Source organism: Ictalurus furcatus, chromosome 9, assembly GCF_023375685.1.
Source record: "Ictalurus furcatus strain D&B chromosome 9, Billie_1.0, whole genome shotgun sequence".
Classification (NCBI taxonomy): domain Eukaryota; kingdom Metazoa; phylum Chordata; class Actinopteri; order Siluriformes; family Ictaluridae; genus Ictalurus; species Ictalurus furcatus.
In genome coordinates this window covers 28,638,325-28,665,385 of record NC_071263.1, presented here as the reverse complement: position 1 = coordinate 28,665,385, position 27,061 = coordinate 28,638,325, and the positions used below count along the sequence as shown (strand labels likewise).

The 27,061-nt window shown below is 39.5% G+C and overlaps 1 protein-coding gene across 1 annotated transcript in view; it reads right to left on the bottom strand.

Annotated features, from left to right (window-relative positions):
- The window catches only part of dlgap2a (discs, large (Drosophila) homolog-associated protein 2a), an 89,060-nt gene that overhangs the window by 31,635 nt on the left and 30,364 nt on the right, over positions 1 to 27,061 (bottom strand). Inside the window, exons 3-6 of the mRNA XM_053633709.1 lie at positions 24,478 to 24,546; positions 21,290 to 21,440; positions 19,436 to 19,655; positions 7,216 to 7,275 (exon numbers count right to left, since the gene is read on the bottom strand). Coding sequence (XP_053489684.1) covers positions 7,216 to 7,275; positions 19,436 to 19,655; positions 21,290 to 21,440; positions 24,478 to 24,546 — 500 coding nt within the window. The remainder of the gene's footprint in view (positions 1 to 7,215; positions 7,276 to 19,435; positions 19,656 to 21,289; positions 21,441 to 24,477; positions 24,547 to 27,061) is intronic.

The following is a 27,061-nucleotide window of genomic DNA, read 5'->3' as shown; positions in this document are numbered from 1 at the left end:
AAACACGATCTGGCGCTCGAGCTCCGACATTTGTATGCCAGCGTATGCATTTCCCACCGAGGCAGCATGCGTAGGTACGCGTGTGTTGTGATGTTACGTGTAATGACACGACACCCTCTGGGCAGATTGAATTTATGGTCTTCACAAAGCAGTGGGCTTTTAAAGGCATCCGGAATGAATAGAAACGCTCCATTATTGCCGGTGTCATTCCTCAACGCGAGCCCGTATCATCATTCGTTTATCGGTACACACGCCCGTGTAACTAAACACCTCTCCGTTACGATCAGATCAACACGGAACGCTACAGAGAAAATACATTTCGTATACTGTGGGGTTGAAGCGGTAGGAACAATTCACTAGGAATATCGTACATTAACATTAAAACTGTACCACAGAGATGTTGAGTTCTCAAATCAGAAGGTCTGGAGTGACTTTCTAAAACAGCACGGCTCTGACTGTGTGTACGGCTGCAACATAAACGACAGGGTTATATTAATCTGCTCGTTTTAATACGCTGTCGTTTCTATAATTGTATCTCAGACGCTATACGTGATCTATAAAAAACGTGTGTAATTGCTGATACGGTGACGTTTATTTAACATTTACGGAAGGAGTCTCCAGTGTCAGTCTGACGTAAAGCTGTACGTTTTCCACCATGGGAAAGTTTAAGGATGAAGGACATTAGATTTCACGTTTTGTTTTGTTTTTTTCTCCTTCTCTTTTTGTTGCATTTTATTTGTCTTGTTAACTTCAAGGTAAAGTGTTACAGCTGCTAATATATGGGATGAAATTAGCCTCAGTATGATTAACAAATTGTGTGCGTGCACAATTATACACGAACTCGATAAATGTCGCAAATGGTGCTGCCAGGCTGCCCGTAAGCCTCTCTACTCCAGGGGGCGCTGTATTATAGTCGACCCTGCGCTCTGACCCCAACTTCCTGGCATGCTGGGATATGCGAAGAAAAGAATTTCACTGCGCTGTAATGTATATGTGACCAATAAAGACTCGTTATCATTAAATGCATCTTACTAACCACAAACAAATGCTTTACAGAATTAAACGAATGTGCAGCGATTTGTACAAACAGAGACATATTTGTGAATACAAACGTTCTATTTTGTATTAGTGTATCATAATTTGTGCATGCAAACAAGTAAGATCGAATGTCCGAGACACACGGGCTTTCACTGGCGTTTTTTTCTGAGTCGATCCTGTCCGGTTTCTTTCCGCGGTTTCAGCGTTGCACGACCCACACAATCTGCTACTAATGAAATGAGTCCACAAGTGTGCGTTACTACCTTCAAACAAATGTTTTTCCACTTGTGCCTGGAACCCGGAAGGCTTCCAGAGAACTGGAACTGGCCCAGGCAGTGCTATGGAATAAAGTGGTGTCAGTACCAGAGGACTGTAAGCATGAAGATGTAAGTGATTATAATATTGCAGTATTCAAAAAGCTATAAGCTACGGTATGTTGCACTTCTAACGGTCACCTGGTGTAAATCTGAAATCTTGCGTTTTTTTTTTTTCCGTGTCACTCATTCATAGATAGTCACAATTATGGAGGAAGCATTGCTCAAACTCCACCCACTTCCAGGAAGGTGGATGCTCTACAAAGCAACGGGTAAAACCGGTGATTTCGAAATGTTTTGAAGCACTCGTCAGATTGTTTGCTAATGACGACCCACCCATTCATTATCTATTTACAAATTCTACGGCAGGAGGAACATCCGTCCTCCACGATGACCAAATCAGTCTGCTCCTGTTGTTTTAAACTTAAAACATTTTTGTCTTTCCAAGATACGGAGAAGGTGATAGATTAGTGTAATTCATTGTGCTCGGGTCTTCCTCAGTCATGTCTTGCTCAGTTCAGGATGCAGCTGCAAGGCTGTTGACCGAGGGCAAAAAAATATGATCACGTCACCCCCATTTTAGCATCGCTCCATCGGCTCCCGGTCCACTTTAGGATCCGGTTTAAGATTCTGCTGTTTGTCTTTAAAACTCTTAATGATCAAGCTCCTTCTTATCTCTAAGATCTTCTTACACCACATTCATCTAGCAGATTTTTAAGATTTTCTGATAGGTTTCTTTTGTATGTCCCTCGATCCCGTTTAAAAACTAATGGGGGGTGGAGCTTTTACAGAGGCGGAATTCCGCCTCGCACCCTCACTTATCAGTTTTTAAAAAGAGGCTGAAAGCGTATCTCTTCTCCCAGGCACTTTAATCTCATTTTTACTATTGTTTATTGTCTGTTTTTATTTTGGTTTTTCTGTTTTACGTTTTTCTTACCCTGCTCAGCACTTCGGTCAGTTTTGCTGTATTAACCGTGTGCTATATAAATAAAATTTACTTACTTACTGAGGAAACTAGGATGATCTCTGTAGCTACTTTGTGTTTTACTTTAAAAACGTGAAGTAGCTGACTATCTAGAATTCATCTGAAAAACAAAAAAAGAAAAAAAAAGAAAAAAGAAAAAGAAAACATCCCATACTATAACGTGAGTGATAACAGGAACTAACTCGTCTCGTGGACGAGTATATCCACAATATTAAATGTAACTATACATGGATTAAAATTTCTGTGTATTGTTCTTTAAATAATACAAAATTATACTCGCTGGCAGATTTGCTGCAGTTTAAGAGGAACACTTCGTGCTTACAGTACATCCTGCTTATTACTCTTTATATATTATATAAAGTCAATGATATACAGTACACTCCTACTGTATATACAAGTATTTTCATCCATCATTACATATATATATATATATATATATATATATATATATATATATATATATATATATAAAATGCAAGGGTTAATGTATTTCCATTAGGCCACTGTTTAAATACTTCATAATTCATAATAATTCATGAATGAATTGATTTATTCAAGACTTTTCACCCAAACGAACTCTGATTTACGTGAAATTCTCTGATTAATAAAATAATATCAATTTTCTGTATAAATGTGACAGTGAACAAAAAGTAAGTAGTAATTCAGTCTCTTAATGAAGTCGCTTTTTTCCCCCATGGCTGAATCCTGAGCAGTTGAAATACTATTCAACTCTTCAGTTCAATTAAATCTATTATCATCTAGTATCTGTTGAAATACTAAATATCAGTGATATTAAACTTTACGATACATTTAAAAAAATCTGAAACATTAATTTTTATGGTAAAATGATGGAATCATCCAGACCCCCCCCCCCCCCTTTATTAATGCTAATGTTAACTCTGTGGTGTGGCAGTCTAATATTATATTCTCCTTAATATTTAAATGCGTTTGAATATTAAATCGGTTCAGGAGTTAAAATTTAAACATCGGATTGAAAGGGATTTTACACCCGCGGCTTTTCATGGGAAACGTCCGGTTCCGTCGACGTATTTCAGAAGCGAGAGAACCGTAAAGGCGCATTAGGTCAAATTTGGATATCATATCAAAATATGAACGCGTATTCCGGACCAGGAAGGTTAGTGGATCCAAAGTGGATTTGTTTTACAGCTACATAATAGACTTGTTCTTAGACAGTGGCTTAAACTATTATTATTTTTTTTTATCGTTTCTACATAATTTTTCACATTCTAAGTACTAGTAAGAAATGAAAAATACCGACTATTGTACCTTTTAAGAATGAATTATCTTTCCTACACAATGAGCGCCTCTGTGTCAATATACTATACTGTACATAATATATATTTGTATACATGTGCATAACACTACTATGATATGCATTGTTCTTTCACTCATAACAAATCCCACGAGAGCCACTGTCAGGCACTCGACAGCTCAGCTCGGCGCTTGGATAAAAATATCCGCAAAATAAATAAATGCAACATGCCTCACTTTTGTACTAATCAAATTAAAGGTCTTATATGGATAAATACAAAAACATCTGTCTATGTTCAGGACCATGAAGAGAGAGAGAGAGAGAGAGAGCGAGAGAGAGAAGAAAAAAAAAAACAAGTGAGCAAAAGCACAGGAGAGGCAGACAGAAAAATCATCCTGATAAAGCGTGAGTTCTGCCGTGACCTCAGTGCCGACAGCCCTAAAACACGCGGTGCTGCTTTTTATGGCACCGTAACTCATGTAATAAAGGCAGGTAGTGGCAGCGTTGGCACGGCGTTGAGCGTGGATGGAGCCGCTGTGAGTGATGGGGGACCGGACAGACAAAATACTAGGGACACAGACAAAATAGCCTACCAAGATGGATGGCATGACCCAAGAGATAAAAATAGAGCTGCGTCAGGGTAAAGAGTGAGCCAGCGGGAAGAGCGAAAGGTGATGGAAGTGTGTGTGTGTGTGTGTGTGTGTGTGTGTGTGTGTGTGAGTGAGACTGATGTTCATGAATCTGAATGGATTTTTAATTTAAAATTTTTTTTTAATTTTAAAAATAAATGTTCGTAATATACACTAACCATCAAGCGAACATGATCCATCGTGATTTCATTACTGAGAGGAGTTTTAAGTTGTTATCATAAATGTTCATAGCTAATTCGAGCCCACTAGCTAACATGAGCTAACCTGACAGGATTTCTAAAAGGATTATCATTCATATTTATACATTTTTACAGTCCTCACTGACAACACTAGCCTGCTAGCTAACGTGAGCTAACCTGACAGGATTTCTAAAAGGATTATCATTCATATTTATACATTTTTACAGTCCTCACTGACAACACTAGCCTGCTAGCTAACATGAGCTAACCTGACAGGATTTCAAAAAAACGAGATGATTTCTGAGGTGATTTTCATATAGGTCATATGTCTTCACTGCTAGCCTGCTGGCTAACCTGAGCTAACGTGACAGGATTTCTAAGAGGTTGTTTCAAGTTTTATTCCTTACACTGCTAATCAGGTGGCTAATCTAGCTAGCTACACTAGACAGAAAAGACAACTATAGGCTCAATGCTAAGTATCTTAAAGGCCCCCCAACTTGGTACTTACAAAAACGTTGCCCATCGCTAAAAAGCTTTTTAGCATGAAAGAAATTCCGAAAGGATTTTTCCACTTATATTTGTTCATGCTCATAATCTTTATGCTAATCCCGGTTATCCAACTAGCTAACATTACCTTCGGTGCTAATGCTAGCCACCTGGGTAAATTGAGATAACTTAACAATATAACAATAGCCAAGCTAACCTAAACTATCCTGACAAGATTTTTGAGAAGATCTTTGATATTTATAAATGGACATTATTTATTTATTTACTTATTTATTACTGCTAATGATACCTAGCTGGGTAGCTAGGGTAACTACGTAGCTTAGAGTAGCTACCTTTGCTTCGCTAACCTGACAGAATTTCTGAGGATTTTTAAGCATATTCATAAATGTTCACAATCATCATTGATAGCACTAGCTAACTAGCTAAGATCTAAAAGGCTTTTAATAAAATTCACAAGTATAATTCACAATTTACAATCCTAGCAACATGAGCTAATCTGACAGGATTTCTGAAAAGATCTTTGCAGTTCATAAATGTTTATTTATATATATATATATATATATATATATATATATATATATATATATATATATATATATATATATATATATAGTTTTTTAAACTGCTAACACTACCTAGATGGCTAGTAATCTGACAAGATTTCCAAGACGATCTTCGTTATTTATAAGTAGTTATAATTCTTCTACCGTTAAACCTACCTAGCTGGCAAACTAAAAAAGTTAGACAAACTAACTTGAAAGGATTTCAGAAAGGATTTTTATAATTATTCATAAACGTTTACATGCCTCACTGATAACATTAGCCATCTAGCTAACATGAGCTAACCTGACAGGATTTCCGAAAGAATTTGTATCATAGCCATGAATGTTCACAATCCTAACACTAGCCATCTAGCTAACGTGAGCTAATCTTTCAGGATTTCCGAGATCTTTGTTATTTAGAAATTTAGTTTAGTGCTAACACTACCTAACTGGCTAAGCTACGCTAACTTGACAGGATTGAGGAAGATCCTTGGTATTTCTAAATGTTTATATATATACACTGTACCTTTGTACTGCTAACACTAGATAGCTGGCTAAGATAAGCTAGCCTAACAGGATTTCTTAGTCATATTCATAAATGTTTAAAATCTCTTATGCTAACTAACACTAGCCAGGCAGGTCTTTTCTGAACGGATGGGGGAACTGTAAGACAGAATTACTGTGTGTATACCACTTGTAAAATGATCCTGAACTCAGAGTTCTGAATGCAGAGGAGGACGACGAAGAGGAGGAGGAGGAAGAAGAAAACCGAGAGATATTTCGCATTCTAGTGCTGTTTTCTAATCTCACAGTGCTGTAAGCTCTAGCGCTCGAAGGAATCGATAAATTGTCGCTTCTGTGGGGGGTTTGGTGGTGGTGTTGTCAGATCTCCCCTCCACAAGTTAATAACGCTAACCCATCAGGTCCCTGTCTCTGGAATAGTCATTAAAATGGAAGCAACGCTGTTTTTATCATAATGAGCTCGGTTTATAGAGGGCGGCGCTAGTAACAGCATTAATCACAAATTACTTCTGAGACGGCTCGGTGATGCGGCTAGCTTTTCTCAATGTGACAGAGGTGACACTGAGTAAATTGCTTGAAGTGTTCGTCCTTCTCTGAAATAATGAAGTTGTCCTGCATAGTTGCGAAATGAGACAACCTCAAACTGAAGACTTTGTTTTTTGTTTTTTTTTAAAACGGTGCTTAAAAATGCTGTGTGTAAATGTTCTAAGGGAGAAAAAAAAACCCTGAATGTTTCAGCAGTCAGCATTATAAGCTCCTGGGAAATCTGATGTACTGCGGCTGTATAGGTGTAAAGCACAGGAACGTAATTGCAGTGTACTTTAAATAGTAAGCAAAGTGAGTCACAATTGGAGTGTAGGACCCTCGTTAACTGTGCAAGAAAAATACTTTTGTTCCTACAGGAGCGAGAGATGACACAGTTTTGTTTTTTGGTTTATTTTGGTAGCCATTGATGACTAGTTCATAGCCTTGGTATCACCACAGGTTTGCTCTGTAGCTACAACGTTGTGCTTCGACCTTCATAACGTCGCTAAACTCACATCTCGTCTCTCGTATTCTCATGTTCTAGCCTAACATAAAATCAAGTTTTGGAGTCTGTGGATGAAATAACATGCCGTGTGTACGTACCACGGTTGAAACGATACTGGTTAAACCTAATATTTTCGAGCTCAGCTATAAGAATTATAAAGTGGGCGTGGTTTTACCTGGCGGTTGCTGACAGGGTCTGTCCACACTCCCCGACGATGGAAGGCGGAACTGGATTCCTGCGAGCAAAGGACACACCCCAGGCTTATACAGTGTTTCAGATTCTACCGAGCAATGCCAGCATCCAAACATTTTCAGACCCATTCACGAATGGAAACAAATCAAAACATGAAACTGCTGAAAAGTGACCATCCAACCAATACTGGCTCTAATTACTATCATTAAACACTTTACGTCATACCCATATACAATACGTGTACGTATCATAATAACCATGGACATAAAAAAAAGAAAGACTTTGTTGTAAAATAAACGGCTTTTTGTAACAATTGCTTGCACACATTACACTTTCACGACCTCAATCTTGTGGCTCGTTTAACTTTAAATACGAAATAAATATTATGAGCTGGATCAAGTGCTATTTTATATTCTGCTGAAAAATGAGACTGAAAGCCATTTTGTTGAATCAAAGCACATTTGCAGTGATTCGTGTGAATCTTTACAACTAGGACTATTCATGCAGCAATATATTAGCAATATACAAGCCTCCTATTAGGTTTATTTCAGTGCTAACCAGTTTTGTATTAGCCTTGCTTTTAGGATACATCGTATTACGTTTGACAGCAAAGAAGTCTATTTCCTTCTTCGGTTGGAATTTTCTAGCGCTGGTTATTTTTCAGGTTTAAAAGTAAATGCTTGTCTTTGATGATCTAGGTGCTGTTGAAAATCCCCGTCTCAGAGGCACGAACACTTGTATAGTCCGAAACAGAAGATCAACTTAAGCGGGTGCGTAAGCACGTGTAACTTTTACCCACATAAATAATGATTTAAGTCTCAGATACTGAATTAATACTTGGCCCTTAATCAACATCCTGGTCTTTGGGGAACTGAAGGTTGATCTGAACTCACCAGGAAAGCAATCTCAGCTGTAAACGTTCTAAATTTGAAAAGCACAGAAAGGAACCTGAAGACAGAAACTGACAGAGCAGACAATGCTCTGTTTTTTTTTTTTTTTTGGTTTAAAAAAAATAAAAATAATTTATACTCCCGTCAATAACGTCATAACAAAGCAACGGACTCTCACTATACCTGGGCAAGATGGATTCTAAGGTCTGCTTTTTTCTGCTAAGTTCATCCCTGAGCGATTAACTGCTGCAGCCATGTTCTCTCCAACAATAAGTCTAACGTTTTACCTTTGATCTTATTCTAGGGGCTAAATATCACATTGTACCTTATTAGTAAGTCATGAAAGTGAGTTTTTTTTTAAGGTCAAAAGATTGAGTCTCTTTGTAGTATAAAAGTTGAGGACTTCCAGCCGTGCTTTCGAAAAGTAACAGGAACAAGTCTGAAACAAACTCGCACCAGCCCGGGGATTCGTTTTAATTGGAAAATCAAATAATAATGAGTAGATTACACTTCAAAAATAAGCATTCCATTCCAAAAAGAAGAAGAAGAAGAAAAAAACGTGACGTCTCAGAGTTTCTTGGACGTACACCAACAGTCACGAGAGAATTCTGTTCTAATCTCCACGGGGTGCCGTAACAAATCAATTAATGCAACGGACGGAAAATGTGACCGCTCGGCGTGAGACTTCACTTACCACTTCAGCTTGCTGTACAGATCTCAGCTTAATAAATTCCTGGGAAAAATAGGCCATTCCCATATCACACAAAGCCACAAGTACGCTCCAGCACAACGGAAGTGCTTTTTATTATGCATTTCGATTCGTAGCATTCAGATAGTTTCGAATACATTTAGAATGAGCTCTAAGAATCTATCAAATGAATGGAAAAGTGCTAGCGATGAGGATACAAATAAATATATGAAGTTAATCGGAGCGCTCGACCCGTTAGCCATTGTGTCTCAGTGATGCGTCTACAGAAAGGAAATTTAGAGAGGCAGATTTTTGTGAACACACACACACACACACACACACACATAAGAAGAAGAAGAAAAAAAAAAGTTAAGATCATTTGCTAAGACAAAACTCTGGTGCTGATGCTGAAATCATTCCGAAGCTCACAGTGATTGGACAGCATTGACAGTATTAAAATAAATCAATAAATAAAGTCAGAAGACACCATTCACGAGTATTAGCATCAGAGAAAAGTCTAATGGCAAGTCCAACGTATACCTGACTTTCCAGACGATAAGACACTTTTTTTTTTTTGGGCGTCTAGCAGGTTTTGCGAAACGGCGTGTGTCTGTAAATTTTGCAATAACCCAGAAATATATTCCTATTTTTTGTTAAAAAAAAAAAAAAGGTTTTTACAGTAGGGATGCTACTCCAGAAGATATGGTAGTGTTGCTACATTCAGATGGGATCACGTGTTCACTGAAAAGATATACGAACGCACAAATATTGCGGAAGTCCTGACTTTTCAAAAAGTGAAACTTCCTGAAATTTATGAGAAACTTGTGATGTTAATATTAACAGTTAATAGCTGATGCTATTACGTTGTTATTTTAATTGCAGATTATTTCCCCCCACAACTGTATCACACAATCTCAGGAAAACAATGATATTTCTGCCAATTTTACCTCAACATTGTCCACTTCAACGAATTAATGGCTACATGCTAGCTGGCTAATTCATTTGGATTATTTCAAGTAAAATAATAGCAAGGAGTCGGTCAGCCTAGGTTTGCCTAGTTACCTAGCAACAGTGCTCTCATGAATTCGAATACTTATGTTCTTACTGACATCTTACTTACAAACACTTCACTTGTGGTAATTTAACACGGCTACCGAACCTTAGCTTGGCTTAGCCTAGGTGTTCTATAATGTTGTTGACATGAAAACTAAATGAAACCAAATTCTTTTCATGGCTGAGAGATGTGCAGCTATGAAATAATCTTACCGATATACTAATGATGAGCTAAACGCTATTCATCTTCAGTTAGCTGTTCTGGGTAGCAGTCCAGCGTTTATATTAAGCGTATCCTGGATAATAATGAAAGTTTCACTGCAACACTGTAACATTCTGGACTCCCGAGGTGTGCAACAAATTTGTTTGCCCTCTCGTTAGGAGATCATGAGCCATTCATGGCTGGGACAAGAAGACTGGCTTTCTGGCTTCAGCCGTTTGGCTTGAGGAAACATGTGCTAGCCTTCACCATCGTCTGGTGGATGTTGTATGCTAGGCGAGCTGGGTTGGAATTGGCAGGTGAGCAAATTGGGAAGAAAATGAATGGGAGAAAATCTGTAATATACCAAAAAAGAATGTGGTATATTGAGCCTCGTGTATGCCTGTATCTTAGGCTGGAACTACTGTAGATGTCAAACCAGTGTGGGATGGTGGGAAGCTAGGACGGTTATAAGACTGAAATGTCCATGAATGGTTTCCAAGTAGCGCAAGCGTTAAAGTATTCGCTTTGTCATTGGCATATCACGACTTCGAACCATCTGTGGCCAGGAATCGGGTAGCGCCCAGGCGAATGTTGCACCTAACTAAAGGCTAAGTTCAAACTATGTCCCCTGGTATAACCGTTACTTTTTAGGTTGTTTGTAAACTTGAACGTAGCGGGCATTTTTGTTCAAACGAGGCTACAATAGATCTTACACCCTGCTGGTGCAACTCCCAGCTCTTCTAGGAGTCCAGAAGAACTGGCCTCTAACTCTGGGTGGGACGGACGTCCTTCTTCTTTTCTTTGCAGATCAGCTCAGTTATCGTTAGGCGCTAAATGGTGATTGGTGGTTTAGTGAGAAGGCGCCGCGTTACTGATTGGAAAGTTGAGACTTTAAATCCAGGAACTGTGTGCTCTTGGGCCCTTGAGTAACACTCAGACTTGAGCAAAACCCTCAAATCCTGAGCTCAATTGTACATCTGGTACTGCATATTTATGTAACGTAATGTAATTCACATTACTCAGCTAACACCCATAACAATTTCTGCTACTTAATTCATATGAAAAGTTAGGAGACTTGCATGAAATCGAATCAAACCCAACCACTAACATGTCAGGCTGACATCTTATATTTCAAAGTGTCTTATTGTCTGGGAAAATATGGTATAACATCTGGATATGCAACTACAACAAAATAGTCTCTCAGTTATTTAAAAATATACACTTTCTAAATTTCCATGCGATAAAATACCCGTACAGCTCAGTCTGATACTTCCTGCCTTATGAAACGTGTTAATATTCACTATGGTGTTCTGGAGCAATGAGCAAGCAATAATATTTTTCTCTTTTTGTTCTTTTTTGTTCTTTTTTTAATGCTACTGTACAGTGTTTTACTGTACTTCACAGCACCGGTGGGTTCAGTCTAACTGTGTGCATTTAACCCACTTTTTATTACTTGCCAGAAAAATCAAGAGTCGCAGCAAAGGGGAAACATTAAGCGGTGTCAAATGAGGATTGGCGCTACCAGGACTGAGGTTGAGTCCATGTCCTATCTGCGCATTTATGACTAATCCATTTCCTTTAGTTTATTCACTGAGTGTTTTTTTTTTTTTTTTTGCTTAAATTGATCATTTACTTTGTTGTAATTTGGGTCATTTAATTCATTCATGAATATATTTGAACCGCATTTTTAATCTATATCATTTTCGGAATTTTAATAAACCGAACTATTTATTTTGACAGATCTACTTTACAAAAAATAAAAACTTTCCGGGTTTTTTGCTCCGCTCTCTCTCTCACTGCAAACGCATATTTTCATTGTTAGTTAGGTGGCTGGCTAACTAACAAAAAGTGTATATGCATCCCTTCTGGCCTACAAATACTCCAAACACTCAAACCGAACAATACATCCATGTGAACCATTGAGGAATTTCAGAATAATTGAACTACCTGACTAGTAGGGGTGTAAACCTCAGGCTTCAACAAAATACGATACGATTTAGATTCTCAATGCAACGATATTTGATGATACGACTGAATCTGCTACAATACGGTACGATATGATTTGTTTTAGCGTGCTCCGTTCGGAATATGGGGTCGACCTACTGTTAAGACCTACACTGTAAAACCGGATAGTTCATTTAACTCAAAAAATGTGAGGAAACGAATTACCTCAAAATTTTTAAGTTGAATTTCTTTAAGCCAAATACACTTAAATATACCAAAAATTTTACTAAAACTAATTCATTTTTGTTATATTTAAGGGTACTGAGAAGGAAAATTTTAAGTATCAGAGCTACAGGCAAATCACCTTGCTAGCCTGGTAAATTATTTATACATCTTTTTTTTTTTTTTAATGAATCTTTTACACCCTAATTGTCTGTCTTTTTTAAATATCAATATACTTATAATCAGTAATAATCGATTTATGATTCCAGATTTGTTCGAATCTTTTTACGCCTTTTAGATCGAACGTTACACCTCTACTAACTAGATTTCGATCTGAACAGAAAAATACACGTAGGTGAAATTCTACCACAAGCAACACGACCCACTTTCCATATTACTTATGGTTATCGACCGTGTTTTTCTTCTTTTCATCCTATTAAAGGTGTAGCGTTTTAACACTTCGCCCGTTGGACCTGACCTCAATGGCCCTATTTTACATTCCAGCATGAATAAGACAAATTGGTGGGAATTACTTTGATGTAAAATTCAATGTTTCCTCTTTGCATACCTAATGATTACCGTTATATATTACTTCGGTCATTGCAGGAAAAAACAAAAAACAAAAAAAAACACAGTATACATTCAACTGTATATTCACAATAAATCAAGGAATATCTATATATAAAAAAATGGTAATCTATGGAGCAGGATTCAATCACCTTTTCAGTATTATTCATCCCATGTATGTACAGTATATACGTTTGATTGTGTACTCGTATGTGTCTGTATGGAACAATAAAGTACAGAATGCATTCAAAACGTCACATTTAACTGTGCAAACTGCGGCTGTTCAACCCAATGTGTCTTCAAAAGTTTCACAGTACTAAATCCACTTGCTTGTTTTACAGCAAGGCTTTGGTTTTGAAGACTTGTAATTTGAATTACCTGGAACGTCATTTCATACGTTTGTTTGTTTTTTTTTTTTTTTTAAATCAGTCTGATTTCTGTTAAATCTCAAAGTAACCACCATTAGTCCACATTCAGAGGAAAGGATGATCAAAACCCACAAAATATATCAAAGAGATCCCTTGAGCAGTCTTTGGTCAATGTTCAGTTCTCATCCTTTTTTAAAACCCATTTGGGCGATAGGTTTTTTTTTTTTTTTTTACATTCCATTTCTGCAGCATGAGTCAATGTTTCAACACCAAAAAATGTCTCTAATAAAGAAGCTCTCAACGAAACTCTAGAGAATTTCTCACCGGGAACCTCCTGTCCACAGCCAATGCAGTATCTACTAAAATCCATTTTTCCGGAAGGAATGGCCAAACCAAGCAGACTGTAAAGTAATGTAGAGAAGCAGTTTTTAGTGGAATTGAGACTTTGGTTCATGGATGAGTCATTGCTGCTCAGTGTTAAATAAGTGCCTCAGGGACACTAATGCAATGTGTGTGCGAGCATCAAGCTGCTTTTAGCTACGACCTCTCATTGGGGCTCATCAGCTCTGAATAAAGGATCACTTATAGCCTAAAACCTCCCTAATGGCTTCTTGGCTAACTCAGTCTCTCCTCTTTTCATTCTGTCTTCCATTCACCCACTTGTACCCTCACAAAGAACAGACAAACCTGTAAACATTACCACACACTCTTTTTCTTCGTCCTCTGATTTTTTTTTAGATATCCTGTGATGCACCATGTGTGGCTTCAAGTTACTCAAATAGACAGAGACATATAAGACATCTCTGAGTTATTGGAGTATTTCTTGTGGTAGATCTCCATACTGGCACTCCTAGACATGGGCATTCGTCCCCGTAACCTTCGTTGCCATCTAATCCAAAGGAAATCTCTGCAAGACGGAGATGGTCTGCTGGCCATGGTTCCTCTTGGTGATCCGTTATCGGTTGTTTCTCTCTTAGATACATCTAAGGCCGCCTGAAGTTCTAGAAGGGACAAGTTAAATGGGTGCACAGTCGCAGGGTCTATAGTTGCAGTGGAACTGTTACCTGGATCCACTATTTCCAGCTCCTCTTCCATAGTCAGAGTCTCAAATTCAGGATCATCTGGTTCCACCGAACACAGGATGGCCGAGAAGATTGCCTCTGACTCTAGGAGGTCAATCGTAGCGGAGTCAAGGGCATCTGGTTTGAGTGGGTACTCTGTGACTTGGTCTTCTGACTCTTCATGGTACTGGTCATCTAGTTGTTGAGAAAAAGGTTCAGGAAGTGTCACTGAAGCACTCTCAAGAGGGGACAATTGAGTCAAGTAGGCAACACTTGATTCCATGTAGGTTGGTTCTGATGGGCTAATAATTTCAGGATCCATTTCTGACCAGCTCAAAGTCCTTATACTTAAAGGTTCTGTACTTGGGGAGTCTGACTGATTCACATCCATAGTTTCTCTCTTTGACCACAAAACAACAGGATGAGGCTCTGGCTCAAAGGTTGATGAACTCTGAAGTGCTGGAGACATCGGTTCTGGACTCAGAGGGTTTGACACATCTAAATCTACTGGTTCTGGAGTTGCTGGCTGTAAGAAAATGGTGTCCAGTAGTTCTGGGAAAGGTGGTTCTTCAGCTGCATGGTCAGCAGGTTCATCATAGTCAGTTGTTTCTGGGGTTGGAGGGTCTGGAAGATCTGCAAACCCTGGACTAGGCAACCCGGGATCCAAGGATTCTAAACTTGGCCATTTCAAGTCATTAAGATCCATTGATTCTGGTGTCAATGGACTCAACACAAGACAGTCACCTGGTTCCACAACTGTATATTCTTCTATGTTGTGATCTGAGATTTCTTCAGTTGGCTCTAGCAGCACAATCGGGCTTACAGAACCTCGAGTTGGATGCTGCTGCTGCTCAGTTGCTACATGAAGACCTGAAGATGGTGGGCATGGTTCCGCTTCTTCTAAAGGATCAAGAGACTCTTGAGGTGATGATGAATCTGGTGGACTAATATTGTCTGGATCCAATTTTGGCCAGTACAAGTTTGCCAGGTTGACAGTTTCTAGGTTTGTAAAATCTAGTACAATCGAGTCCACCCTTTCAGAAGTTGAAACTTTTGAAAAATACCTAAGGTCTAAAGGTAGTTCTGGTTCTGGAGGATCAGGAGGGGTCATAGGATCGGGATCCAGTTCAGGCCAGCTTAGCAATGACAGGTCCACAGGTTCTGGAGGAGTCAAGTTGGCATAGGTTGGATCATCAAGCTCTACCAACTGTGAATTTGGGTCTGTTTGGAATAAAGGTGTGGAAGTTGAGACATGCAGGACATTTTTATCTAAAGGCTCTGGTTCTGGGGGGTGCATGGATAAAACATTTGGATCAATGGGTGAAGGGCAGTTCACTGCTGCATCTGCTGTGTTCTGTCGCACCAAAGTCTTGCTCCCAGCCTGAGTACTGACAGAGGTGTGACCAGAACCACGGTGGCTTCCCTTTGCCCAGTTTGGAGACCAGGTGTTGTAGCGTTGTGCAAAAGTGGAAAAGTTGCTGTTAAAGGCTCGAAGCTCTGTGCACAGATCTCGTCTGAGCTCGGCCAGCTCTTTTCGCATGGCTGACACATCCTCCCGCCACTGTTGGCTGATTGCAAGTGCCAGGTCAGCTGTCTCCTGTACACTTGATGGAACGGGTCGTGGCCTAACAGGGATGCTGGTCTTGTGTGGGGACAGTGAGGGAACTGTGGTAGAAGAACGATTACTGTACAGGCTTCGTGATTCGCTTTCTCTCCTAGGATGGCTCAGATCCCTCTGGGCCATGGAAGTCATGTCTGCCTCCTTGTTGAAAAAATTGTCCTCATTAAGAAAATCAGTGCCCTCGAGCACTTCATTTCCCTCTGGAAGACAAACATAAACAAGCGGGAAAGTATATAACGTTCCTACAGGTCGGGACAGCTAGAGACACTGTGATGCTCACTATACGCTTTACTACAAAGCCTGAAACAAACACATGTGAGCCAAATTACACGGGATTAGCTATTACCCTGTGCTACCTTTGTATGAAAACAAAGGTTTCTTACCACAGTTCGCTTATATCCAAATTGTACAAAATTATATAATTATAATGATCCAATACATCCACCTTTGGAAAAATGAATAGGACATTGGATACCTTAGTTAATTCTAGGAACTGTAAAATAATGCAAATTGAGTCTATTTTGTTCGGTGTGCAACAAAATGGCATTATGGTTGCTATTGCTTCAGCTCCGGGTGATGGCAGATGCTAATGTTGAGTTATTACAGGCAATGGGTTTATTTTGACTCACATTATTGTGGGTTTGTTTCATGCTGTTACTCTGCCTTCTCACTCAAACATTTATTTGCATGTACTTTTCCCAGATCTCAAAGCACAAAACAGAGAGTTCTACCCCACGGGAAACCCTTTAGAGAACAATACCAACTGCATCTCTGTGAGCATAATCAAATCCCTCATCCCTCCAACTAGCAGAAGCTCTATGTTTTGTGCATTGAAAAGAGACAAACGCGAGCAAAGCTTTCAACCTAATCTCTCTGTGTGTCTCAGCAGAGCAGGTATGAACCCTATTGAATATGAAAGGCCCACACAGACCCTTTAAAAAAAAAAAAAAAAAAAATCTGACCAGGAATAACCAAGTGGAACCATGGAGGGTTCTCTTGACACACAAAGTCACGTTTTGTGTGGGAGAGCCAATATAGTTCAGTTACCAAGAAAATTGCAAATATATTTCAGTGAGAAGGCAGTGTAAACATATTGAAAGTCTCTCCAGCTGTCCCTAGCCCTGTTTCCTGAACGGCCGAAAAAATGGGAAGCAGCCTGTATCTGAGTGTCTCGTAATGAAGCTCGTATTTTCCCCCAAGATCATTTGCAACTTGTTACGCCGTTCATTGTTAACAATCTCTGAAAAGACATTCAAAAGCTGTACCAGCCACAGGCCCTGTGGGAGAGAGAACTCAACACTGAAATGGTTTTGAAAACAGCTGCACATCACAGGAAAAAAATTCAAATAAAAATAGTGAGAAAGAAAAGTAGATAAAGGGAATGGAAACAAACTACAGAATCTGGGAGAATGAGAGAATACGAAGCCCACTGAGTGAGAAGCATTGAACCGGGCAGCATTTCGAGATCGTATCATATTCCAGCTCATCACTTCTCAACCCCTCCCTGCCTGCTCCATGAGCTAGCCAGAAAATAGGGCAAGGTGGAGATCCAAATTTTTTTTATATATCTTTAGAAGAATGTACACAGTGGAATAATGCAAGGACACTGATTGGGAAAGGATATTGTAATTGGATGGTTCACTTTTCAGCCTTTTCTGCTTTATTTATTCCCCCCTGAGAGTCTGAATTCAATAGGGTTCATTGCCTAACTCTCTAAGGCACACCAGAACTTACCTGTTTGGTTTTTTTGTTTGTTTGTTTGTTTGTTTTTTGGTCTGGTTTGGTTTTTTTGGCAAACAGAACAGTCACTTTGCTCATAAGCAGATTACATGCATGCATGCCATGCAAAAAAACAGTACATAATACATGCATGCGCCACTACATAGATAAGATACCAATACCAAGAGGATACAAATAAGCACACTTGGGTCTTATCCACTATAAGAAATCCAAACATGAGCTCTAACAGTGAAGAATGTGCGCTAAACACGGGTGGACAAATCATAAATCCATTAGAAAGTGAGAGCTCCCAGTCCCGTGTTTTGGTTGCCTTGAAACTGACTAAGCTAAAAAGTCATAGCTAAGATAATCTTACAATGTATGCTGAGCTAGCTAGCCAATTAAATGCATTCATTTTGACTAAAGGAAATCACTATCCTCTACTAGAAAATGTCTAGAAGAATGTTGCGACCAAGACAAGAAGTCAGGAAGTCTTTGGCCAACATTCTGGCTATGAGCTGCATTGTTTTCTCCTCAAGGTCTAGGATATTTCTTTTTTGTCGACGTCTTTAACCGCAAAGTGACCGTGCGTAGTAAACAGGAGAACATGCTAATCGAGCCGCTTAGACAAAACCGTTCTACCGTCAGCCAGATCGCCTTGACCGATGTGTGTAGTGCGGCAGGTGGTGAGATTCGGAAGCACTTGCGATAGTTAAAGCATCGTGAAACGTGTTTGTGTTTAAACTTACATAACAAATACACTTTTTTTTGAGAACGTCAATAAGGAGTAGGGTGGTTTTTTTTTTTTTACTTTTTCTTGTTGTTAAACATACTTGTCCACCAGGCAACTACAAAACAAATGAATAGCCCGGACATTAAATCTGCTTGTCCTGGGTGCTCAGAATACTGATTTGTCCACCCTTGATTAAAGTGTATTTTTGTGATAGCTACTACGTCTGATGCTCTAGACTAGTTCTCATATTTGCTATGAATGCACAGTGAAGCAGATGTACATCATGATTTTTTCACACATTCGGGCTAATATGGCATTCTAGGCCATATAAATCTACTATTGTTTCAAATAATGAATGAAATAACTGGCTGGACCACCACAGGTTTAGCCCTGAGCTTAAGGATAGGGTTCAGGACATGGATATGTACCTATTATGTAAGCAATAAAACACTCTGTGTTGTGCTATTATGGAAAAATAAACAGTGAATTGGTGGTGTGTTGAAGCGGAGATATGGTCACTACCCGGAAGTTGATTGTTTTCCTGTAACAGCACATCCTGAAGTGTTTTATTCCTCTTATACCACAGCAGTTTTGCCAACGATTCTTATTATTTGTATTCATTAATGAACGACACACTTTATTATTCATTTGTAGTTGCAGAATGTCTGTGAAATGAGATGGCTCCTAGTAAGTCATCCTAGTATACGTCACGTTATAATCGTTCCCTCACCCGACTATCGTTTTTTTTTCTCTTTTTTTAATATAATAAGAGAAAAACACAGCTCGACATGTTAAGTAAATGTTAAATAAACGTCTATATCGATAATTATACATTTTTATTTGTTAGATAATTTTATTAGTAGACTTGCGTTACATCGTGGGTCTGCCATTCAAGTCCCTACAGGTGCGAGTTTTTACTCGTTTATTAGAAATGAAAACGTATCAGAATTCGGCCGCACTAAATTAATCTACACCGTTTGACCAATCAGAATCGAGAACTCAACAGCGCTGTGGTATAAATATCATATGGCTCATATAGTTTGAGTTGGAGTTTGTATTTCCCTGTCAGTCACACTGAATCGGAGGCTTCAAGGCTTTTCGTAATGAATCTGACAGAGTCTGCCAGGCGACTCACCAGCCGTGGACCTGATGGTGGAGGTGACGGTGGACGAGCTCATGGAAGGCACACACTCGTCATCCTGCGAGTAGCCGGCCTGGATGGCACGCAGGTAGCTGTGGCTGCGTGTGCGGAAGCAGCCGGGCAAATCCAGCGCCTCCATGGCCTGCGATTCCACCTCGCTGAACACCGACTCGCACACCGACTCGAACTGGCCGTTCATCTCAGCCTCGCTCACCTGAAAAGACCAGAATGCAGGTTTTTTTTTCTCCAAGTAATCCGACTACTCTCCAAACCTTTCCCACGTTTATCACCTTCTCTTTTTCAGAAAGCAAGGGTTTACCATCTACCTTCCCTTCACACATTCTCTCTCTTCTCAACAGTTTTCAACTGAGATATAAAAAAAACACTGCTTTAGTTCTTACAGAGCACGTCCTAGTTTGATCCTTTTTAATTGATTTATACAATTTAACTTATCTGTATAATATGTTCCACTTCCTCCATAATTTTCTCCTGTTTTTGACACTTTAGAAAAGACATTTTTCTTCAGAAATAATACCTTAATAGTTATTTGAGAAACTAAACGTACATAAGGTTCCCGTTCTACTAAATGTAGTCAGTTAGCCGAGGCATGTTTGGTGCTTCTCTGGAGCTACAAGGCGAATGCAGCTAACAGTAATGGAAGTCCATCCCTCCATACGTCTCCAATAAGAGCTTGATCCTGGTCAGGAACTTTCAGTGGAACTTATCCCGGGAACACTCGACGTGAGGAAAAAATACACCCTGGATGGAATGCCAGTCCATCACTGAACACCATGCTATAAAGCTGCACACTGTATAGTCTTGGATGGAGAGATACACACTCATGACAAAGAAGATGCCACTCCATGTAATTTACTTTCCCTTCATTCACATCAATGCTGAATTTGACAACTAGATACAAATCTGTAAAGTCTGCTAGTTTTCAATCAAATTAATTACAACATTCCTCCTCCATTCATGACCGTTACCCGCTGAGCTAATCGGAAACCACGCTCTGATAAGCATCTCCAGAAAGTCCTAAAAGATTTGCCAATCTCCAAGATCTCCGATTTCCATCGTGTTCTAGCACAGAATGGATTGTCCTTTAACAACCTGCGGATGTGACGAGTGCAGAACTGTACACAGGGAGAAAACCCTTATCTTAAAGACGTACAGACCGCAATCGATATGATCCATTTGGAGGGAGGGCTTTAGATTTTAAAGACAGATAAATCAGATGATTAACACAACCGTAAGAACCCGGCGATGCAGCAGTGAAGTTATCTTTAAGTCAGACCTTTATTGAGTCTTTTCCTTGCTGTTTAAAGCCCGTAAAATGCTCCGACACACAATAAAGCACATTAGCTAGTTCTTCGGCACTATGATACATGTTTATACCTGAGGATAAAACCAGCAGGCAGGACTAACGGTGAGATTTAAATACACATAATCAACTATAACAGATTTTTATGAGAATTCTGGAGGGCTCTATGGCTTAATTTGTTTAAATACTGACTGTACTGAAAGAACGTTTGTATACTTAATTACTGAGACCGATATGAGAAGAATATTCTTAGGTATATTCCTAGGTCACAATCATCTTAACCTATAACCTTAGTCTTACCTCTCTCTAAAAAAAAAAAAAAAATCCATGTACTACATGTATAAATGCGTTAGGGTTATTGAAATATGTCTCCATGCTGGAATCTCGGAGATAGCACCTATGGCGTGCATTGGTAATATGGTAAGAACGTTTCTCAAATTTCGGTGGACCCTTCTTCCAATCTGAGTAGAATGACCTTCAGGATTCATTAATAGGTGGCTGGAGAAATGCACACTCACCTGGCTCACTTGGCTGACACAGCTGGCTTGGCTCAGCGTGCTAACTGCCCTCATGTAGCTCTGGTTCCTTGAGCGAAATTTGGGTGAGTTGTAGTTGGGTGATGGGTCCAGCGTGATGCTGGGGTGGATGTCCCTTGACGCCTGCAGATGGTAGCTCTGACTGAACAGAGACAGAGAAAAAGAGAGAGAGATTGTGGGTGGGGGTGGGTGTTTTTTTGTTTTTTTTTTAATTACAAGAATTACAGTAAAGCTCCAACATTGTTTAGAAAGACACGTTATATACATTATTTGTCAAATTATATTTCTCAAGACACATTTGTAAGTAGTATACAAAGCAATCAGGATATTCCACCAGAATTCCATTTCATTCACATGAGGATAAAGTTAAAAATGGATTTGTCTCAACAATTCTTGAGAAATAAGTATCAAGTGTGTAGAACATAGGCATTAGTTTCTGATAAATTAAGAAGCAAAGGCGGTTTATCATGAACTTTAAGACTCTATAGACGGATAGACTGTAAAACAATCTGGACCTGAAGCTAAACGACAAAACACGTCGCATTGTCCTGCATCGGTGTGACGCGGAGAAGAAGTCACACCAGGACACTGACATTTCGATGAGAACAAGCTCTGTCTCACTCCACAGAGCCTGCCAAATCACTGATGTGTTTAACACCTGCAAATGGCTGCTTCGATTGGTCGTTGTCCTGAACCATCTGATCAATAGTGGGAAATGAAGGAAAATGCAAATCAGTGGCTCGTTAGTGAGCCAATCACACTGAGACAGTTTAGAGCTTTTGGATGCCAAAAGGGCTAAAAGGGATACGTACTCACACAGCAAAACTGTCCACAATAGGGACCTTCTTTATCCCACCCTATCAGGATGATTTTTATATTCAAAGATGTAATACATTAATTTTTTTTCCAGAATCTTTTTTGTAAAATGCAGGCTGCTAATGTTGGAGGAATTGCCATCTTGGATTAGTTTGTTCTGCTTCACACATGGTTGCCCATTATCGATTAGTTTCTTCTTGGTAGTCTACATTCTTCGACTATTTTTCTTTTGGTAGTCCAGGTTAATTGACTGGTTCTTAGTTATCCATGTTCACTGACCATTTTTGGTAGTCCAGGTTCACTGAAAGGTTCTTGGTAGTCCAGATTCATTGACAGGTGCTTGATAGTCCAGATTCATTGACTGGTTCTTAGTAGTCCAGGTTCATTGACTGGTGCTTGATAGTCCAGATTCATTGACAGGTTCTTAGTAGTCCAGGTTCATTGACTGGTTCTTGGTAGTCCAGGTTCATTGACTAGTTCTTGGTAGTCCACATTCACTGACAGGTTCTTGGCAGTCCAGGTTCATTGATAGGTTCTTGGTAGTCCAGGTTCATTGATAGGTTCTTGGTAGTCCAGATTCATTGATAGGTTCTTGGTAGTCCACATTCACTGACAGGTTCTTGGCAGTCCAGGTTCATTGATAGGTTCTTGGTAGTCCAGATTCATTGACAGGTTCTTGGTAGTCCAGATTCATTGATAGGTTCTTGGTAGTCCAGGTTCATTGATAGGTTCTTGGTAGTCCAGATTCATTGATAGGTTCTTGGTAGTCCAGATTCATTGATAGGTTCTTGGTAGTCCAGATTCATTGACAGATTCTTGGTCCAGATTCATTGACAGATTCTTGGTAGTCCAGATTCATTGACAGGTTCTTGGTAGTCCAGATTCATTGACAGGTTCTTGGCAGTCCAGATTCATTGACAGATTCTTGGTAGTCCAGATTCATTGGCAGGTTCTTGGTAGTCCAGATTCATTGACAGGTTCTTGGTAGTCCAGATTCATTGACAGATTCTTGGTAGTCCAGATTCATTGACAGGTTCTTGGCAGTCCAGATTCATTGACAGATTCTTGGTAATCCAGATTCATTGACAGGTTCTTGGTAGTCCAGGTTCATTGACATGTTCTTGGCAGTCCAGGTTCATTGACATGTTCTTGGCAGTCCAGGTTCGTTGTCTGGTTTTTGGTAGTCCGGGTTCATTGTCTGGTTTTTGGTAGTCTGGGTTCATTGTCTGGTTCTTGATAGTACAGGTTAATTGACTGGTTCTAAGTAGTCCAAGTTCAATGCCAGTTTTTCATAGTCCAGTTTCATGGACTGTTTTTTGGTAGTCTGGGCTGACTGATTGGTTCTTGCTAGTTCGTGTTCAATAATGGGTGTTTGGTAGACCATTGATCAATTGGTTTTTGGTCATTGATGGGCTCTTGGTAGGCCAGGTTCATTATTGGCTCTTTGGTAGGCTAGGTTTATTTATAGGTTCTTATAAGTCAGACTTATTTATCGGAACTTTATTGGCCAAGTAAGATTTCACTTACAAGGAATTTGACTTGGCAACTTCTCCTTTAATACAGGCTAAATGGTACACTGGAGACCAGGTTCATTAATCATTATTTGGTAGGTCAGTTTGACTGATAGTTTCTTGGTAGGCCAGGTTCATTGATGGGATTTTAGTAGATCAGGTTCATTAACAGGCTGTTGGTTTATTTAGGGGGCCAAGTTTATTTAGGGGGTATTGGTAGGCCAAGTTCATTAATGGGTTCTTGGTAAGGTACATATGCTCAATGATAAAGTTTTGATACATCAGCTTTATTGATGGGTTTTAAGACGTCCAGATTGGAATGGGGATGGAAAATCTTGTCCTCTAAGCAGCACTGTGCAAAGTACACACCAAAATCATCATACATTGTTGAGTTTGTGAATTAGCCTTGTATACACCTGCCCCTGTGCTTCGAATATAAAGAGGAATCTTAAAGATAACACAAGTCTGGATGTTAGTCTTCTTTAATGGTGAGGGAATGTAGAATTGAGGTCACTTGAGTCTCAACCATAGAGCCCTGGGAACATGGGAAGCATGACACCATACAATGTTAACTAGCTACTGATATGTTAAAATTGATAAAGAATAATGTGATAAAGAAAGCGCAATGTGCATTAGCTTTAACCTAAATGTAGTTCAGGATTTAGACATGAAGTTTGCCCAATCCTGATCTGGTCATTATTAACTTATAAGTAACATTAAATGTAGTAAGTGGGGAAATTGTGCAAATTTGATTCTTGGCCAAATCACTCAGTAAAAATGATGTTTAAGCGTGTGTGTGTGTGTGTGTGTGTGTGTGTGTGTGTGTGTGTGTGTGTGTGCGCTTGTATTCACCTTAAATCTGCAGCGAAATTGGTGAGGTACTTCACCATGTCACTGCTCGATTTATCCAAACGGTATGAACTGCAGGTGGAGAGAAGAAACAAAGCAGGTATAGAAAAGAAGAGAAGAAAGAAAGAGACAGCAGAAACAATAAAAATGCAGAAATATGGAGTGTGTACGAATGTCCCAGATGATTTATTCAATCATAAATGTTGCTGGGTTGTTGCTGTTATAACAGGTTTATTACTGTCTTGTAGATATCTGTTCTCCCACATATCTAACATGATCCATCCTACAGGGTACTCAAGTGATGATGATAAAGCATCTTTTAAAGAGCTCTGTTGATGACCCTAAATGACCCCATGACCTTTAATTTACCCTGTATCTGTCTCTCTCTGTCTCTCTCTCTCTCTCTCTGTGTGTGTGTGTGTGTGTGTGTGTGTGTGTGTGTGAAGGCTGAGTGAGGCTCAGAGCATTCATTTTATCAGTGTCCCATCTGGACAGGGACAAAGTGTGCTTGACTTCTCAAAGGACAAAGGCACAAGATGAAAAAAAGCAGAGAGAGAGAGAGAGAGAGAGAGAGAGAGAGAGAGAACAGGACAAGAGGTAAACACTCCAAGTGAAAATGAAAGAGCGAGAGAAAGAAATTGCGAGAAAGGGGTTGAGAGAGAATGTGCAAAGAGAGAGAGAGGGTAGAGAGAAAACAGGGAGGTAAAGAGTGAGGAAGAGGGAAGAGAAAGAGATGAGACACACTGACAGTGTGAGAGACTGAGAAAGTGAGAGACAGACAGAGAGAGACAGTCGGAGAGAGAGAGACAGACAGAGACAGGCAGACAGAGAGAGACAGGCAGTCAGAGAGAGACAGACAGACAGAGACAGGCAGTCAGAGAGAGACAGACAGACAGAGAGAGACACAGACTGGTAGCGTGAGAGACAGACAGAGAGAGACAGACTGACAGTGTGAGAGACTGAGAAAGTGAGAGACAGACAGAGAGAGACAGTCGGAGAGAGAGAGACAGACAGAGACAGGCAGACAGAGAGAGACAGGCAGTCAGAGAGAGACAGACAGACAGAGACAGGCAGTCAGAGAGAGACAGACAGACAGAGAGAGACACAGACTGGTAGCGTGAGAGACAGACAGAGAGAGACAGACTGACAGTGTGAGAGACTGAGAAAGTGAGAGACAGACAGAGAGAGACAGTCGGAGAGAGAGAGACAGACAGAGACAGGCAGACAGAGAGAGACAGGCAGTCAGAGAGAGACAGACAGACAGAGACAGGCAGTCAGAGAGAGACAGACAGACAGAGAGAGACACAGACTGGTAGAGTGAGAGACAGACAGAGAGAGACAGACTGACAGTGTGAGAGACTGAGAAAGTGAGAGACAGACAGAGAGAGAGACAGACAGAGACACAGACTGACAGAGTGAGAGACACAGACAGAGAGACACACACACACATAAATATATATATATATTTATGTGTGTGTGTGTGTGTGTGTGTGTGTGTGTGTGTGTGTGTGTGTGTATGGGTATTTTTCTGTCTTTTTATTTATTTTTTCTCCTCTGAGCCTCATTACTGGTGTGTGTATTTGATTGTATTGTTGAATGTATCTACATCTGTTTCTGTAATTATTGTCTAATTTGTCTTTGCCCGAGCTTTCGCAATACAAATGTTAATATTTGTCATGCCATTAAAGCAACCTTTTGACTTTGACTTTGAGAGACAGACTGACAAAGAGACAGACAGACAGAGTGAGAGACAGACAGCGAGAAAGAGAGACAGACAGAGAGAAAGAGAGACATGCTGACAGTGAGAGACAGACAGAGAGACAGACTGACAGTGAGAGACAGACAGAGAGACAGACTGAGAGAAAGAGAGACTGACAGACAGAGAAACATAGACTGACTCTTAACCTTAAGCTGAGTCTCTCCTCATTCTAATCAGTGTGAAGAATCAACACACATCACTACAATTACTGGCTCTTAATTCATTTACATCATTAATGCTGCATGTCAGTCTGATCAGAGAGAGACAGAGAGAGGGAGAGACAGAAGCAGAGAGACAGAGTGAGAAAGAGATAGACAGATAGATAGACAGACAGACAGACAGATAAATAGATAGATAGATAGATAGATAGATAGATAGATAGATAGATAGAGATGGATAAAACATATCTGGTGTTAATATTGAGTTGCTTCATTATCAGTGTAAACTCCGCTGTGCTGAAGATACTAATACTAATTCTACTACTACCACTAATAATAATAATACTAATTCTACTACTACCACTAATAATAATAATACTAATTCTACTACTACCACTAATAATAATAATACTAATTCTACTACTACCACTAATAATAATAATAATAATAATAATAATTCTACTACTACCACTAATAATAATAATAATAATAATTCTACTACTACCACTAATACTACTACTACTAATAATTCTACTACTACCACTAATAATAATAATAATAATAATAATTCTACTACTACCACTAATACTACTACTAATAATAATTCTACTACTACTACTTCTAATAATAATAATGATACCAATTCTACTACTACTTCTAATAATAATAC